The sequence below is a fragment of the Rhopalosiphum maidis genome, chromosome 1, assembly GCF_003676215.2.
Source record: "Rhopalosiphum maidis isolate BTI-1 chromosome 1, ASM367621v3, whole genome shotgun sequence".
Classification (NCBI taxonomy): Eukaryota; Metazoa; Arthropoda; class Insecta; order Hemiptera; family Aphididae; genus Rhopalosiphum; species Rhopalosiphum maidis.
The window spans coordinates 6711617-6730612 of record NC_040877.1 but is presented as its reverse complement, the minus strand read 5'-3'; the positions used below and the strand labels follow the sequence as shown (position 1 = coordinate 6730612).

Below are 18996 nucleotides of genomic sequence, written 5' to 3'. Positions count from 1 at the left end.
CAAAAAAGTCCCGCGCACGCCCATGTAGATGTGAATATGTAATATTGTAAAATATCGTCAATTAATGGACGATAGGTATATTATGTCTAGTTGCATAATATTATCTGCAGTAACTTACTCGTAAGTACCGACACGGCAAACAAGTTTGTAATGGCCATAACATACGAAATCCGAAGAAATGCCATTTTCCATCGTAGGTGCAGTGTAAACTGTAAATCGATTTTTTCGATAACCGTCGTTTCAACGCAAATATAATTATCACAAACCGATTTCACGTAGTGTGTAAAAACTGAAACATCAGCCACCTTACTATAGTCCGCAGTCGGTTGGCTAACCAAACCATAGAAAACAAAAACCGTATACAGCAGTGCTATCTGGAGGCGACAAAGTTTGTCAACATTTGACGTCAGCGATTTTGTGGACATTCGCGTTAGTCGACTGCTGTTACTATCGTCCGGATCAATTTATTTATAATTATTATAAACAAGGCTGTGAATTTAATGTACTTAAAAACTATTAAATGTGCATGCGAACACAGGAAAAAAATTCGGTGGAGGTTTTTAAAAAAATTTACATAAATATCGTACTATTTATTTGTAGATCGGGTAATTTATTTTTTGTTCCTGATATTTCAGAGGGGGTTTAACCCTTAACATATTAATTGAATATGAAAATTAAAAAATGAACAGTTACTACCTACGCACACATTAACACGATTCGTATGTACATACATATAGAAATTGTCTACATTGAACTTCTTAAAAAAAATCGGTATCTAATCTACTCGAGAAAAATGTATACCTGATATATTATTAATAATAATATATTGATATTTACAAATTTTGTTGGGGTGATAATTATTTTTTTTAGAATTTTTCTATGTGTGTACTGCGGGTCATGATGTAAATGTATGTAAGTAATCATTTTTTAATTTTCATAATCAATTATTATATTTATTGAAAATTTTGAAAAATTGTTTTTTTTGTTAGTTATTTTTTACCAGTTACCTTCAACTGGATACAAATGATAAACACCTATATAATAAGATCAGCGTATGTGTAACTGTCAAACTACAGCTTATATGTCAATAAATTGTCATCTACTATCTACACATAAAAATTGTCAATCCAATTTAATTTATAAACAATAGGATGACTTTTTTTTCCGTTTGTCATTAAGTTGTGACAATAGGATCGACTATTGATGTTTAATGTGTACATTATATAATTATAATGTACATTATTATATGTACTTGATCATGATAATATACACAAATAGTCTTTAATAATAATTCAACGAGATCTTATTACCCTTATTCTGACAAAATAAATAAATTAGACATTTTTTTATGAAACTCATTATTCAGTCTGTATATACTTAAAATTAAAACATAAATATAATATGACTTATAAATATTTAAATAACACAGCTATTATAGAAACAGTAGATTACTAAAATAATATAGTATATAATTTATAGAAAAACAAAGTACATTTATAAAACTTATCTATTTAATAATATGACATTCAACCAAAATAAATTTCAGAAATATAAAGTATAAACTTAATATTAAACATAATTTTCTAAGAAAAAATAGTTGAATGTATTTACTGGAATTGAAAAATCTGTTTTAAATCATCCAATGTTATTTTGGATGTAATTGCACTGGTACCCTCAAATAAATTATTAGCGATCTGTAATTTCTTAATCTGAATGTCGAGTATTCTTTTTTCAATCGTATTAGAACATATAAATTTATATATGTTCACCGTTTTTTTTTTGGCCTACTCTGTATACTCTGTCACTAGCCTGTGCTTCCATTTGAGGGTTCCAATGAACATCCATAAGGAACAAATGATTTGCCACCATGAGATTAAGACCAACACCTCCAGCTTTCAGTGACAGCAATAAAATCTTAAAAGTAAGAAAACAAACACTAATAGAGCAGCATTTTATTGGCAAAAAATAATTTATAAACCAATTAATTATACATCATTATCTTTTTAAAAAAACTCTAAATGAATACATTCATAATAACATTTAAATTATTTTCAACATATCAAAATTTAAAAATTAAATAGGTATTTTTTACCTGTGGTCCTCCATCCAGGTTATTAAATTCCCGAATGATTTTATTCCTTTTTACGATAGGAATTGCTCCAGAAAACATTTCTGTTTTATAATGACCCAAATTTTTCCTTATTAAATATAAAAAGCTCGGCCATTCCGAAACAATTATGGCCTTATCAGTTCCACCGATTAATATATTTTTTTTTACCAAATCACAAATAACTTTTATCTATGAAAATAATTTAATTATTAGATAATAGTATATATAAGTCATACAACAATTTCTGCTGATCATATTTATATAATAATATTTTATTAAGTATAATGATAATGATAACATTCTGAACATGTACTTTGGTAGAAATCCAAGTTTTTTTGAAAATGTTATTGTCACTGTTTAACTCAGGATTTTTCTTAGCAGGTTCTTCGTTAAGTGTAAGGTGACTCATAAGTCTTGATAAGTCAATAATGTTTGGACAGTCCACTATTTCGGTGATTTCATTATAAAATGAATCACTAATAGTTGAATCACCTTCACTAACTTCATTAAAATCTTCTAGGATACTCTCTACATCTTCATTAATATTCCCTTCGTTTATAGGCTAAAAGCAATAAAGCAAGACGGATATTTAATAAATTTATTTTCAAATTTTTAATTATTAATACCACTCACTCCTTTAATTAAAGTTGGATGGCAGCAAATTTGTCTCAATCTTAAAAGTAATACCAATATATGATGTGTTTGTATTTCCTCAATATTTTTAAACTTTTTGAACATAAGTAACTCGGGGTGATCTTTGAAAATTTTGTCTTAATCTTGACTTTGTTCTGTAAATACATAATCAATTTAATATTACAAATATTCAAATATATTAAGTTTACATATTGTGAAGAACATCACAAAAATAAATAAATGAAATAAAATAATATTTAAAATAAACATTTGTAGCACTAAAATAAAAAGAAACAATAAATTAGATAATTTTAAAAAAATTATATAAATTACCTTGAAAATATTGAACTTTACTTTGTACTTTGATATTAGAGTCAAATACTTTTTCTTTTGCTGCTTTATCGTATAAATATGTAGCAAAAAGATTACTAGAAAAATTAATAACTTAATGACTATTATTAATCCATAAAATTAAAACTGATTATTTATTACCTTGAAAATTGAAGTACTTTTTCGTAAGCATTTCGTTCTTCTTTTGATAATTCAATTTCAATTTCATGAACATTTTTAATAGGTATTTTGAATGTTGTGTATTTGGAAAGTTCTCGTTTTGTTCGACGAAGCATTAATGTTTTAACGAGCAGGAATAATCTATGTTTCCCAGCATCATCATTATTGCAAACCCACCTCTTCCAGACCTTCAAAATTTAAAAAATTAATATTGTTATAATCAATTCCCGAATTCATATAAAAATAATATACAATAACTTAACTTTGACAACATTAGTTGGATAATCAAAATAAGTTTTCAATCGGAGGGTACTACTTTACTGTATTAGGGATCGAGTGGGTTATTGTAATACATATGTTAAATTTGAATTCAATGAGATATATCTTTGAATACAAAAAATAATTCTGAGCAAAGACCGTCTATCAGCTTGTAATCATTAAGAATATTTCATGTTGTGGTTTTTTATATTACTTATTAGAGAAAATTTGCCAAAAGCACAAAACAGATTTGAAAAGACCATTGTGTGTGTAAAATATAATATACATAAAAGACATAAAAGTTTTATCCCTCCCTCAAATAATGTTTTTGAACTATAACAAAATAATGAATATTATTATTCATAGCTAAAATGTTTAATTTTGAGAAAATCTGAAATTATAATGCAATATAATGTGTTTTTTTTAGATTTTTTGGTTTCAGTAAAATCTACTTATAATTAACTTTGTATTCAGTTTTTTGGCCTTAGCTATAAAAATTGCATATTTGATAAATTTTCAACTGCAAAAAAATTTGAAAAACACTCAGATTTTTTTTTTAAAGTACAAACTATACTCTGTTCATAGGACTGACAAAAACTCGTTTTCTCCCAACTACGATACCTAAAGGCCATACTTAAAACCTGCTGCTTTAGAACTAAAATTAGACAATGTATAGTTTAAGTTTTGAACAGGTGATTTATTATAAAATGCTTGCATTCATGTCATTCACATGTGCGAAGTGATCCTAGAATCTTGGCAAACAGTATATAAATATAATCTGATGACTTCTCGTATAAACACAAAAAAATCATCATTATGTGTAAAATCAATACATTCATCACTCCTCACTCAGAATATCTAAAATAATAACTATTTTATTTAATTTTTAGTCTATGCAAAGACTCGGAATATAACTAATATTCACATAAAAAGTATCAAAATTAAATTACAATGTGCATAATGTACATAGAAATTGTTTAAAAATAGGTAGTTTTTATTATTGTTATTTATTTATAAAAATAATTTAAACATTGTAATTTTAAAAGAACATGTTTTTATACTTACATTCCAATCATCAAATGGATGACAACGAATGAATTTTAGAAGAGTAAAGAAATCAGCTTCTTTATTATGAATAGGTGTTCCTGTTATAGCCCACCGACACATAGATTTTGTCTTACAAACAGCATAAGACGTTTGTGTCTTTTTATTTCTTATTTGATGAGCCTCGTCCAATATGATTCGCTTCCATTTAATAAAGAATAATGGACTCTGAAATTATTAAGATTATTATCATACATCAATTTTTTATAGTTCTTACAAAATGTTTACTAACAGAAACATTTTTTTTTTTTGTAGTCCCACATTATTATATTATATGATGTCATTACAACATCATATCTAGCTAATGCTATAGCAACTATATTTCTATTTATGCTATTAAACTGGGCAACTTTTAACAATCCTGGTTTCAATTTGGTCTTAAATTCATTTTCCCATTGACTCAATAAGGATGCCGGACAAACAATCAAAGTCCCACCAATTATAACTACAAAAATATAGTAAACAATATAAAAAATAACATAATTTTTCTTTAAATAAATAAATATCTAAAATATTTTATAATATATTCATTCAATAAAATTTTACCATCAGTGCTTCTGTTGTCAATAGACACCATTGATAATAAACTGTCTTGTTTTTCTTTCAAAACCAATGATATCATGGTGAGCGTTTTACCTAAACCCATGTCATCCGCTATAACATAAAATAACCAATTTAATATAATATTATAAATAAATCATAACCAATACTTTTCATATATATTATTACCTAGTATTCCGCCGCATGGCTCTTGACTTTCTCTCCAACTTAGCCAAGCAATAGCATGTTTTTGATGTGGCATGAGAGACACAACTAACCCTTCTGGGTCTTGCATCAATATACCAGATGATGGACATGTATCTAAAGACTTATGTAAAACCTCTAAAACATCTAATGTCATTGTTTGTTGAGTTAAATATATGTTCAAAGCTGAAATTTCAAAATTATTACATTAGTAACTATATATTAATTTAATATTATAGCAATAAGTAAAAATATTGCCTTTTTCACTCATAGCATGGATATTTATATCTGCTGTTGCTTTTTTTGCCAATGCACTTCGAGAATTAGTAGATTTATCTAAAGACTGAGATATATAAGGTGAGATGACTGATTCGTTTATATCCAATTTTTCATCAAATTTATTAAATAATTTTTCATTCTTAATAATTTCTTCTAAATATTTTTTTTTGTTAACCTCACCTAAGAATAAACAATTTTAATTAATGATTCAAATTTAAATTTTACATTTTATCAGTTAGTTCAATAGGTAATACATACTAATTAAATTACTTTTATCCATATCAAAACTACTGAATTGAACTGTATTTATTTTAGCTATCTCCTCACAATTGAATTTAGATATTGTTTCGGATTCATTATTTTTAAAGGATTTTTGAGACTTTTTTATAGTTGACTTATGCATAGAAATTAACTTATTTTTATTGTTTTGATTATGTTTTTCATTTGAATCTTCTAAATGTTGTTCCTCATTAAAATTACCTGCAAATAATTAATTTGTATTTATTATTGGTAAACTGTTTTATAAATACAGTAAAAATTGTTTAAGAGACTCTTTGTGGGACCAACTCCTCAAAAGAGCTTCTTAAAAAAAATCCTAGGTGATCAAAATATTTGGCTTATTTAGTGAATTCCTAATTTATTAGCATTTTTTTTTTTTTGTTTGTTTGTTTTCTCCATATACTCTCATTGTATTTTTTTTTTTTTAAATCAATAGTACTTTATGTTTTATATAACTATAACTGGCCATAATCATGACAAAAAATATGCTAACAACAAACTGTATAACATTAAATTAATACATTAATACATTTTTATTGGTTGAAATGTCATAAATATGATAAACTAAAATAATACAAGTAAATAAGTAAAATTTCTATTTTTATAATTAAACAATTATTATGATAATTTATTAATAACTGATCAAAAGAGCATCTTAAATGATAAGATAAGAGAAGTACAGATCATTTTAAAACAGGGTGTTTTTACATTAAATATAAAAAAATATTTAGGGAGTCAAAAAACAACATCTTCAGCGAGAAATTGCCTTAAACAAGAGCAACTTAAGTGCATTCTACAGTACAATTTGATCATACTAAAGTATTAGTAATTAGTATTAAAGCAATTGACCTAGATCTGCATACAAATTAGATTGAATCGTATTAATATTATCTGTTGAATCATTAAAACTAGGTATTGTATTGCTAGCAGTAATTTTTACATTTGAATCGTTTAAAATGTCCAACTTACTATCTGATGCTGGATTCATTGTACAACATTGAATATCATTTTTAAAGATAGAAACTTCAGGTTTATCATGTAAAATTTGTTTCTTAGCCATACTTGTACTTAAAATCTATAAAATAAATCTATTTCTGTTTTACACATTTTAAACTTGTTATGATATAATTTTATTACCTGACCATACTGATGATCATGACTAGGTGAATAAATAAATGGAACTGGAGTTTCCACAACATTACTCAAATTATTACAACTCTCAGAGGAAGAACTTAAATCTTGAATTTTTGAATCATTATCATATAAAGTTTGTTCATTATTAATATTATTGGTTGCATTCAATCTGTCTTGATTTTTAACAAAAATGCTAGAAATTGTATCAAATAACACAATTAATTAATTATTAGTAATAAAAAAAAAAAAAAATAATAAGGTACCTATAAACTTCTAAACATATATTTTACTATAAAACATAGCTTATTTTACTAAGTCAAACTATAAAAAGAAAGGCGAGTAGATGCATAACTTGCTCTACTGTTTGGTATGTGTTAAATCTGAATTCAAGAAGATGTCGCATCCGCATGTGTTGTCTCCGTTTTACAGACGTACGACATAATAAATTTTCGTTTACCAGTTTCAATAATGTTCTTTTAGTTTTAATATTAGATTGAATTTACCCATTATTAAACTTTTAGGTATGAACATTATCTGTGTTCTCTTGTTGGTTTTTTTATGATATTTTAATTTTTAAGTGAATTATGTGAATTTTCAAATATTTTTCATATTCATAACTCACCTAAAAATTATAATATCATAAATAACCAATGAGAGAACACAGATAATGTTCTTACCTTAAAGTTTGATATAGGTCAATTCACTCTAATATCAAAACTAAAAACACGCTATTGAAATAGGTGAACAAAAATGTACTATGTCATACGTGTGCAAGACGGAGACAACACATGTAGCTGAGACCCTCTTAAAAATTAATTACTATTTACAAAAAAACAATTCTAAACGAAAACAGTCTGTCAGTCTATATTACTAAGTACTATACCATGTTATATAATGATTACTAATTTTTGAGTCAATACTACATTACTATAAGATAATGTAAATAGGAGGTTCATGGTATAAATCAGTTATATATCTTAAAATTAATCTATATATTTTAAACATTATACATTAAACACTATATATTTTTTGGCATCATCGTAGTCTACAGACTACAGAGAAATTCATTATATACAATTTTCATAATTATAAGATATATTTAATTAAATTTTCAAGGTTTTAAAATTAATGTTTTGAATTGAAAAACAAATTTATTTACTTATTTAGATAATTTAAACAATTTTTTTTAAATATTGACTAAAATATGTATTTTTGATTACTGTAAAGAACCTTGTATTAAATATTCAATCCACTTTAATCGAAAACCAAAATTCCATCGTTCATGAATCAAAAACCAATCAAAAATTTCTAATTATAAATAGCATAAAAGAAGCCAAAATATTTTAATAATTCTATTATGATTCAAGACAAGTAATACAAAGTAAATAAAAAAATATGAAATAGACAATAAAATAAATATAAATAAAAATGCCTAAAAAAAAAAACTGAAATTAACATAACTAGCAACTAGTACAAAATATAAATATTTGATAAACATTAAAAGTCTCTAAGGTTATTAATTTACTACAATAAAACAAGTAATTTTTGGTAATAATTTCCATTTTTTCTCTGATGATTTTGAAAAGGATTGGGAATTTTTACTTTACTTCCCTAGAGTACCGATAAGATACAATTTTCTATTAGAAACCACTACAGTTGTCACTCATTAATTTAAACCTCCATAAATCAAACTAAACGGTTGGTTAATAAATGTGTACCTATGCACACCAATATCAAAATAAAACTAATACATTCATCAAACTGATGCTCAAAAACTAAAAATGCATGTAATTAAATTCCCATTTTTAATTTCTATTTTTTTTTTATTTCATAGCTAATCAGTAACATTTTTTTATTTTGGAGTTTTACAAAATTATAATACTATACCCAAGCCCAGATTATGGGGGGCCCATGGATTTCAAACAATAGTGAGCCCCACTGGCAAATAGTATGTTTTTTTTTTTATTAAATCAGAAATATTTAGATACAATAATTATAATATATTTTGTATATTAAAAGAAACACGTACAAATATTTATGCAAATAACATTTATATTTTTGTATTAAAAAGGTAGGAAATAAATTTATAAATATAATTTTTTATTTGTCTGAAATATTTTTATTTGTGGGTCACCAATATTTTGAATATGGTGATGAGCCCCTAAAATTGTTTGGCTCCAGACCCAAAATTATCTTAATCGGTGCTTGACTATCTCTATCCACCCGCCAAGGTAACTCAATTTAACACAAGCTCAAGAGTATAGTGGGCTATTTGTTATATACAATCTTCCTTGCAGGCACTCTATATTGTATCAGATTTTTTTATCTTGAGGTTTGAGGTGAAGCGTATTGAGAATATAACAGTAACATATTATTATACTAATTATAGTTTACTTCATTTTAGCCTTAATGGCTTATTCCATTAATCATTAAAATATATACAAAAACTATATTTATAAAGTATATTACCAATTATCAATTGAAGTATCTTTTTCAAAAGACAACAATATATTATCTTCTTCATCAGAATTTTCAATGCTGCTAATATCGCAATCATAGAAATATTTAACATTATCTTCATAGTCTTTTGTAGAACTAGAACTTAATAAGAAAAAAAAAATGATAACAATTAGTAAATTAGAAGTTCACATATAATAACAATTCTTTAATTTGAGTAATGAGTATTATATAATAATCCTTTTTAATTATAATTCAGGTTCCAAAACATTTTTACTCAAATAGATAATAATAATTATACAGATACATTAAAAATAAAAGTATCTAGTAATAGTATTTTTTTAAATTTTTTTTTAGCATTACTTTGATGGAATGTGTTAATTTTAGATCAATATAGATGTGTATGTTTACACATTTATCATAGATTTTAAGCTATAATAATACAAATGGTAGACAATAGTCACTCGGTAATTCAAAATTCAAGGGACGGAGTTAAAAATTCAATTTATAGAGGTTTTTGATTTAACAGACGTTTGATTAATTGAGAGGAAATAATAAATAATTTAAATTTAAGAGAGGAGAAATATTTTACTACATAAATGGATATATTTTATTTATTATTTATCACAATCTAATTTATTAAATTATTTATTTTATTATACATGCATTCATTTACAAGCTCTAATATTTAACAGGACTTATGTTGAGACTGACTACATTTTAATCGGTTTCAACAACTGTTTACCCATTGCAGAGGTATATTTTGGTAACATACGATTAAAGTAAAAATTAAGAAAATTAAACTATATTATATTTTATACCAATAGGTAATCAATTTTTTTTAATAGTATTATCTGTAGTTGTTGATTTAAGGACAATATTTCATAAATTATATAATTTCTATCAATAAATTGAATTAAATTTTCTTCAAATTAGACACATTCAAGAACTAATTGATTAATTTAAGAGTACAGAAGAATTAATATAATTGTTAGGCATACTTCATAGTAATATACTTCTATTAGTTATAACAAAAATATTTTATAAATTTAAAAATTTCAAATTTCAACAAATTACTAAAATATTTATAATACATAAGTAGGTGGGACATAAATAAAATAAAAATAATAAATTACCTTACAAAATTATTTGTATTTTTAGATACATCATTTATTTTTAAGCATAGAGATTTGTATTGAGGAACAACTTTTGTATTGCTGATATTATTTTCTAAATTATTCAGAGATGGGGAAATAGATTTTTCATGTTCTTCACATTCTATTCCATATTTTTTTAAATCTTTGCTAGATGGCATGAATAATAGAGATTCATTTGAGTTTTCAGAATCATTATTGGAATATTCAAAACCTCTTTTTACCTGAATGGTAAAACATAATATTATTAATTGCACATGACATATAATGCAAGGAAATTATACTTACATCAATAGAATTGAATGACAAACTTCTGCAATACAGAATAAAAATAAAATAAATATACAATATACCTACAAGATTCCAACATATACTAAAAATATATTACAAATATATTTTTAAATCTTTTATTTTTCATTAACATTACGATTAAGTTTTATTTTCATTTGTATTTATTTATTTGGTTATATTAAATAAATTGGAATTACTTTTATAGTAAAGATTTTAACTTTTACCATAATAATTGTAGTTATTATTAATATGTGTAATCACTTATAAACATCCAGTGGCAGACTGGATGCTGGGATGTATTGGATTCATCCCGGACCCCATAATCAATAGTATTTTATTAGTATACATCAGTGGTGTAGTGGAGGGTACACGGCGTGTACCCTTAACGAAAATTGTGGTATGCATGTACACGGAGCATGAATAAGATGTATAAATACGTTACCCAGCAAATAATATGTAAATTTATTAAATTTTGATATTTATATATCATACTGTATTAGGTATTATTGTATATTATATTATAGACAACTGATAAATAAACAAAATAGTGGGTACTAGTTCAATATGCTATCTACCCCGAGTATTTTGTCTATCATAATTTTTATGTTGGTCGATGGGTTAGCATGCTATTTATAAACGAAAATGTTGGTTTTGTTTATCAAAAATGTGATAGTTACTGGTAGATAACATGAACGAGTACTGATTAGGGGGGGGGGGGCATAGCCACCACATTTTTTTTACAATGATTCAGGCGTGTACCCATAAGAATTTTTAGGGCTACATCACTGGTATACATTTTAGTATTTGAGTTAATGTAATCAATTTAGATTAATATACAATATAATTAAGTCATAATTATTAAATAAACAAAATTGTAAATTACTCAAGGCATATAAAATAGATTATACTATTAATAGTCTATTATACTGTATATTACATGTTATTAGTCTTTTATATCAAATTGGATAGGTTCATATTTTTTTTTAACAAAAATAACTAATTAATTGATAAATAATGAATGATATTTACTTAATTTTTAAATTTAATCCCAGATGAATCAATTTTATGGAACTTATAATTTAAGTGTTAAAATAATTGTTCTCACCTTTCACATCGTTCATCAATTTTATTATTATTAAATATTGTTTCATTATTTTCATAATTAGTAGACATACTCAATTTGACTTCTTGATCTGATCTAATGGAATTTTAAACTCACAAATTTACTTATCTATAATTAATTAAATCTCTAATAAATTAACTATTCTTAGTATTCTTACCTTTTCCCATGTTCTCTTGTTACCTCCAAAAAATCATTTTCATTCAGAAATGGTGTAGAAACACTAGAAAACACTAACATATGACATAAAATATAAAGGTATTAATATAATATACAAAATAATGAAAATGAATTCAATACTTTTTGTAAAAATAATCATCACAAGTTTCTGACACAGTTACTTTATCTGAACAATTTTTATCCACTTCTAAATCATTTTTCTCTTGTTAAGCATCTTTGAAAGCCTTTCATCTTCATTTTGAATGGATCTTTTTAAAATACTAAAATAGTTTAACACTTCAATTTGTTAATGTCCAAAAAAATCCAATTATTTGTTCTTACTGTATATTCTTATTTTCAGCATTAATTTTAGATGTACCATACCCATTTTCTAACATAGTTTCATCATCTACATAATATTTGTTGTAATAATCGTGATCACAACTAAAGGATGAACAAAACAAAATTTTAAAATACACTATCAGCAAATTAAATTTTAGTATATTATCATACATCGTTGATTGAGAATCATCTTGACAATTTACATCAATCAAATCTACTATGTTTGACGGATCAATATTATGTTTTTCTTGAATGTTCAAAGTTTGAGAACTACTTTCAACAGAAATTCATAGTTAATACAATGTTGCTAAGGTTAATATTGGCTATTATATTACAAATAAGGCCTATTTTACATGGGCGCGTACCATACGCGATGTATAGTATGCGCGCGTTTTTGGTTACATTGTTTAAATACATACGTGCCACTCCGACAATGACGTGTATGAACTCTATCAATGTACGGGCATAATAGGGTCTTACCTTTTACATATATTTTTTCGATCATCATCATCATATTTAATTACCTCATTCAATTTATATTCTTGGATAATCAACTTTTCAATACCACTAAAAAGGTGCAAAATTTTTTTACTTAATATTCAAACCAACTAATTTATAGTAAAAAAAGTATCAAATTACATTTGTTTATTGTTATCTATAGACAATTGAGTTAATTCTTCATAACTAGTTTCTATTTCAGAATTTATGTTCTCAAATAATCTAAGAAACAATCAAGTCTCTTAAATTATACATTTATTTCAGTGTTGCAATACTTTGTATGTTTTATAAGAGTCTAAAAAATATATATAATTTTTTGTTACCTTTTACACTCCATTTCCTCATTAATTATAATTGTATAATCATCATCCGATATTATGATTTCATCATCATTCTCACATTTAGTTAAATCAATAAAATTATCTTGATCTATTTCTATAGGATCACTTCTAACGGAGCAATAAAAAAAAAGATTAATATGAACATGAATATTTTATTATTATATTACCTAAAATGAAAATTAACTTCATAAGTTTGTGGCAATTCACCACTATTCACTTCAATTTCAGTGTTAAAAAATTCTTCACATTGGTATATGCTACTTTCAGAACAATTATTTCTTAATAATAAGCTATTTATAATATGTATTATAGAATCAATTTTAAATATAAACATGTTACATTGTTTATGACTTTAAAAATCTATGAATTTGTTCTCACCTTTGATCTTCAAAAAAAATACTATTTTTCTTATCATCCAGTACTGTTTCATTTGATACAATTGACATATTCAATTGTACTGCACAGTCTGGAATATTTTTTAAATCAGTACTAAAAAATAAAAAGTATGATTATATTATTTTGGTATATAATTAGGATATTATTACATTTTAGTAGCGTTGTTTTCAATTAATAATGATATAGTTGTTTTATGCACCACTGTTAAATATTACACCTCATTAATAAACTAATAATTATAACATTAATAAAAAAATGTATTACAAATAATTATTGTGTTCATAAATCGCAGACACAGTCTTTGGTAACTCATATTCTTGATTGGAGTTTGAAATTAAGCTTATTTTTTCTTGACATGTTAAACTTTCATTAATACATACATCATCAACTGGTTCTAATATATTTTCAAAATCGTTAATATTCTTGGTTACACTACAAAAATTAAAAATATTAATATATTTGATATACTATATACTATATTCTTTTAGGGATATGAAAATGTATAAATAATGTAACTCAACTATGTACTAACGTAATGTTAGTATTATACAGGGTGATTCTTTTATCAAACAACAAAAATTATTTCAATAGTATTAATGTTTTTAAAAATATTTTTTATCATAGTTTTTCAAATTTTGTGCGGAAGAATCCCCCACCCATGCCATCTTAAGAGAAAGTGGTACAGAGATTTATTAAATTAATGATTAACAGTTAACAAATCAATTATAATTTAATTAAAAAAAAAACTAATATTGGGTTCTATCACTGAATGGCCTCCTTCCAATCCATAGATTGTAAATATTCTTTTAATAAAAAAATAAATATTTTTATATATATTTATTTTTTTTAAATTTTTATTCTAAAGCAAAATATTAATCATAGTATTTCGATGCATAAATATCTAATTTTAGATTAGTAGTTTATGAGTTACAATAAGGAGTAAGAATTTGTAGCATTTGCATTTTTTTATGATATTTGTGAATAATTGTATCAGTTTTTTAACTTTTTATTAATTAATTAAATGCATATTCGATATTTTTAGAACATTATGTATGTATTTATTAATTTAATGTAAAATCACAGATATATGTCACGTTTTTGTTTCTAGTGAAATGTAATCACTTTATCGTAAATATTTCAGAAAATTAAAAATTGTCAAAGTGTTGACCGAGTGGAGAGTACTGGGAGTAATAGTTATAGTAATTTTATAGGATTTTTTGGAACGATATATATACATTAACTTATCAACTATATTTGAGTATTACCAAAAGGCCCGTATTTTCAACAAACCACTATAGCACTACTCAGGTAGTTTTAAAAATGTTATGTTCACAAGTAAATATTACTAAAAAGTGAAAGAAAAATATATATAACTGAAAATTATACATATGTAAAGGATATGCTGAGGATGTCGGCGTAGTATGAGTTTTTTAATATATATAAAAAATGTACAGTTTTAAAAAACTCATAACTCGCTTTAAAAATTAAAATATAATAAAACTATTACGAGATACCCTAAATAATATTCTAACTTTAAATTTGAAAGAGGTAATTTTACTCTATTTTAAGAAATTAATATGGTTATAACTTAGTCATTATTGTGAATGTAAAATTTGTCATGTTGTGCGTGGCTTAGAGAAAGAAAACAAATAGTGTGCTGACATCCTCTAAGTATAAAAATTAAATATATATTAATTTTAAATTTATATAATTAACGGGTACCTAAAATGTAATAAACCGGTTCTAATTTATTGTTTTAAGGGAATTGGAAGTGATATCCAAATTGATTTGAACTAAAAAATTTATTTTTATTCAAAAATTCTGTCAATCTAATTTTTACACATTTTTTGAGAAATTTAGAGGTCACAATTACAATGTAATGAATTACACGAGTACCCGTGTTTTTACTATGACAGTGTTAAAGCCCATGAATAAAAATACCCGTGTAGCCATGTATCAAAATACTAAATACCTGTGAGCTTGAACTTGAATACTCATATATTATTATTTGAATAATGAAAAGTAAATATAATAAATAATATTTTATTGTTATTTTATTAAAAAAAAAAAAGTAAATTTAAATGACGTTAAATTATTTGAGACAATATTTAGACAAATTGATATGAACATTATATTATTATAAATATTTATATTTTAAGTATATCTGAATTCTAAATTATAATATACATAGATATACACTGATATTAATATACGGGCTTTAATATATTTTATACCCACGTACCCGGGCACTGTATAACCGTGTATTCTACAACCTGTTCACAACCATGTTTTCTAGTTTAAATATTGTCAACATTAACGTTAGTGGTCTAAAATGAATACGATTTTTAATGATAGAGTTTTTATGGTAGTGGTATAAAAATTGATTTTTTGTAACTAATTGAAAATTTTCCGTCAGATAAAGATTTATTGAATATAATAGATATGTTAGCAATTTCATATTTATCTAAGATTTTGTTATCATATTTATTAAGAATTTAATTAACTGTTGTTTTTTATTTGTTTTTGTGTTATGTTTCTTTAATACATTCCCATATTTTTTTAAATTTGTACCACTTTTATTAATTTTTATTACAGTAATACAAATTGTTGATAAGTTTTATTAATTTATTCAATATATTCTGTACAAAATATAATGTTTTTTCAGTGTAACGTTAAATGGTTATTTAAGGATTTTGTTATTAATTTTTTCCCTAAATAACAAGACTAGATGAAATCCAAGGTTTTATTAGTATTAATGTTAAATTGGATTTAATTTGAAAATAAGTTGGTAATTCCTTCACTTTATCATTAAAGAAATGAACTGACTGCGTAAAATTTTTTACTTTCAAAAAGTGAACTCCTATATCTTATAACTAATTCTTATATCTTTACTCTTTCTTCTTGTAATAAACTTTTATATTGTATTTAATAATTGTCAAAACTATAATTGTCACAAAGTTTAAATAAAAAAAAAACTATATTAAGATACTTTGAAAAATTTCTGCTTCAGAATATGAATTATAAAAATTTGTGTTGTCAATCAAAAAATAAAAAATTAATATAAACAACTTTTTTTTCAACTAGAAATAATGTAAAAATAATTTTCAAAAATATTAATAGATTTTGAAATGAGATTTTATAAAATCAATATACACAACATAATAATAAATAAAAATAGATAAATAAATAACTTACTCTTCGATTGTTTGGACTTTGCTGTGAATGTTGTCTTCGTCATCAAAATTATATGATAACTCTAACAATACTTTTACCTCATCATCGGAAAGACTTTTAGTATTTCTAAAAAAATTTGTAATTCACATTTAGATCCAAACATCAAATAATTGATAGCAAAATCACAAATTACCTTTTAAAAAATCAACATCTTTTTGATAACTTCTATGTTTGTACTTCATTTTTTACTGACATGACTTGGTCGAGTTAATTTTGTTGATAAACCTTTAAAATTAATTTTACGATGATAATAATCTTGATTACATTTTATTTTTTAATGTTTAGTTGCTCTTTGCTCATTTTTTTTTTTTTTAACATTATGAACTTTTTAGGTTGATATAAATGAATTTCATTATTATACTTATAACAACTTTAAGGATTAGAAAATGAATATTATATTTTTGAAGTATGAACGAGGATTGGACTTTACAGAAGTAAAATTAACTAAAATATACTTAGCAAAGAAAATAGTAGAAAAATAAAAAATGTTTTTTTTTTAAATATTAATTATAATTAATTATTTTTTTAGATATTGTTAACATACAAAAATAACAGAAATAGCAGCAAAACAAGACAAATACTACTAAGAATCTTTAACTATGCACATAAGATTTTATACTTGAATTCTTGTTGTATAAAAAAATGGATATATAGGTTTTAACCCTGTTATTTGTAAATGCATTCAATAATAATTAACATTGTATAGAATCTAAGCCCTGTTTATGAATTTAAAAAAATAAAAATGTTCGCAAGAGATAGTTTTTAAATTAATAATATGTTATAATTTATAATTACCCAATACTGTTTTCATTCAAGTTAAAGGAGTCTGTACTCATTTCAATATCATATTTAATTTTTTTGTTGGGTGGCTGATACATAAACTCCTCATCATAGTTAACATCATTCCTAGTTATATTAAAAATCAATATTTTTATAACATAATTCATGACATATACAATTATTTATTAGAGTTTTGAAATTTTAAACCAAAATTAATTTCTAGTTTACTCTTAAAGAGTTTTTATGGTAGTGGTATAAAAATTGATTTTTTGTAACTAATTGAAAATTTTCCGTCAGATAAAGATTTATTGAATATAATAGATATGTCTGAAGTTCTACAAATGAAATAATATTCAAAAAATTTCAAATAAATTTAATATAGTTAGGAAACAATATTAATATGAATAAATAAAACTAACCGGCAAACAGAATTTGATTGATGAATTTGATTCTTGCAAAGTGTTACACCCTATTTGTAGGTGTTTCAATTATGTGATCCATTATTTATATGATTAAAGTAAACAAAAAAATATTTTTAGTAAAAATGTTATATATTTTAATTTATGTAAATTAAGTTCATTTTTTTGCAAATTTTATTTAAGGCTGTGATAATAGTATAATAAATAATTCAGTTAAATATTCAAAATGTGTTAAATATTTCATAAATTTGTCATGAATTTGTATATTATATGTAACTTGGAGCATTTTTTAAATTATTGTCATTGCATTTTAATAAATAAAAATAAATACTTTCTTATTTTAATCATCAAAAACTGCAATGCAAATAAATATTATTGAAAACGAAAACATGATAAATAATATCCTGAATTTTTGTAGAATATGAGTAAGGCAATGAGTGCATTAATGTATTTATTAGTTTATATTTTTTTTGTCTATATATTTCAAAAATAAATGTTCCTACTGTATAAAAAAGTAAGACTACTTACATTGCATTCATCTTCAGATTCAGATATTGATAATTCTCTCTTTTTTTCAGTATTTAACTTAGTATCAATTACCTGAGAATAAGCCTCATATTAGATATAATATAATACCATTTTAATTTAATCACAAAATCAATTTAAATGTAGTACATACTTCATATTTTGAACAGGAAGGTATAACAATTTCATTAGGAATTTTTTTCTGCCATTTAAATTAAATACTATTGTT

At 24.1% G+C, this 18996-nt stretch overlaps 1 protein-coding gene across 1 annotated transcript; it reads right to left on the bottom strand.

Moving 5' to 3' along the window:
• Positions 1–1504: 1504 nt before the first annotated feature.
• LOC113555867 (transcription termination factor 2-like) lies at positions 1505–18978 on the bottom strand. The gene is given in 34 exon segments (XM_026960496.1): positions 1505–1778; positions 1780–1914; positions 2093–2299; positions 2424–2672; positions 2744–2898; positions 3077–3171; positions 3236–3441; positions 4577–4781; positions 4844–5060; positions 5162–5269; positions 5345–5545; positions 5618–5818; positions 5897–6118; positions 6887–6992; positions 7055–7244; positions 9521–9652; positions 10645–10886; positions 10951–10975; positions 12059–12151; positions 12234–12296; positions 12466–12513; positions 12575–12676; positions 12746–12844; positions 13055–13141; positions 13214–13294; positions 13396–13521; positions 13581–13703; positions 13792–13902; positions 14074–14241; positions 17005–17109; positions 17233–17268; positions 17839–17949; positions 18771–18842; positions 18922–18978. Coding segments are annotated over 33 exon segments (4431 nt in total). The 5' UTR covers positions 18782–18842; positions 18922–18978; the 3' UTR covers positions 1505–1607.
• Between the last annotated feature and the right edge of the window lie 18 nt (positions 18979–18996).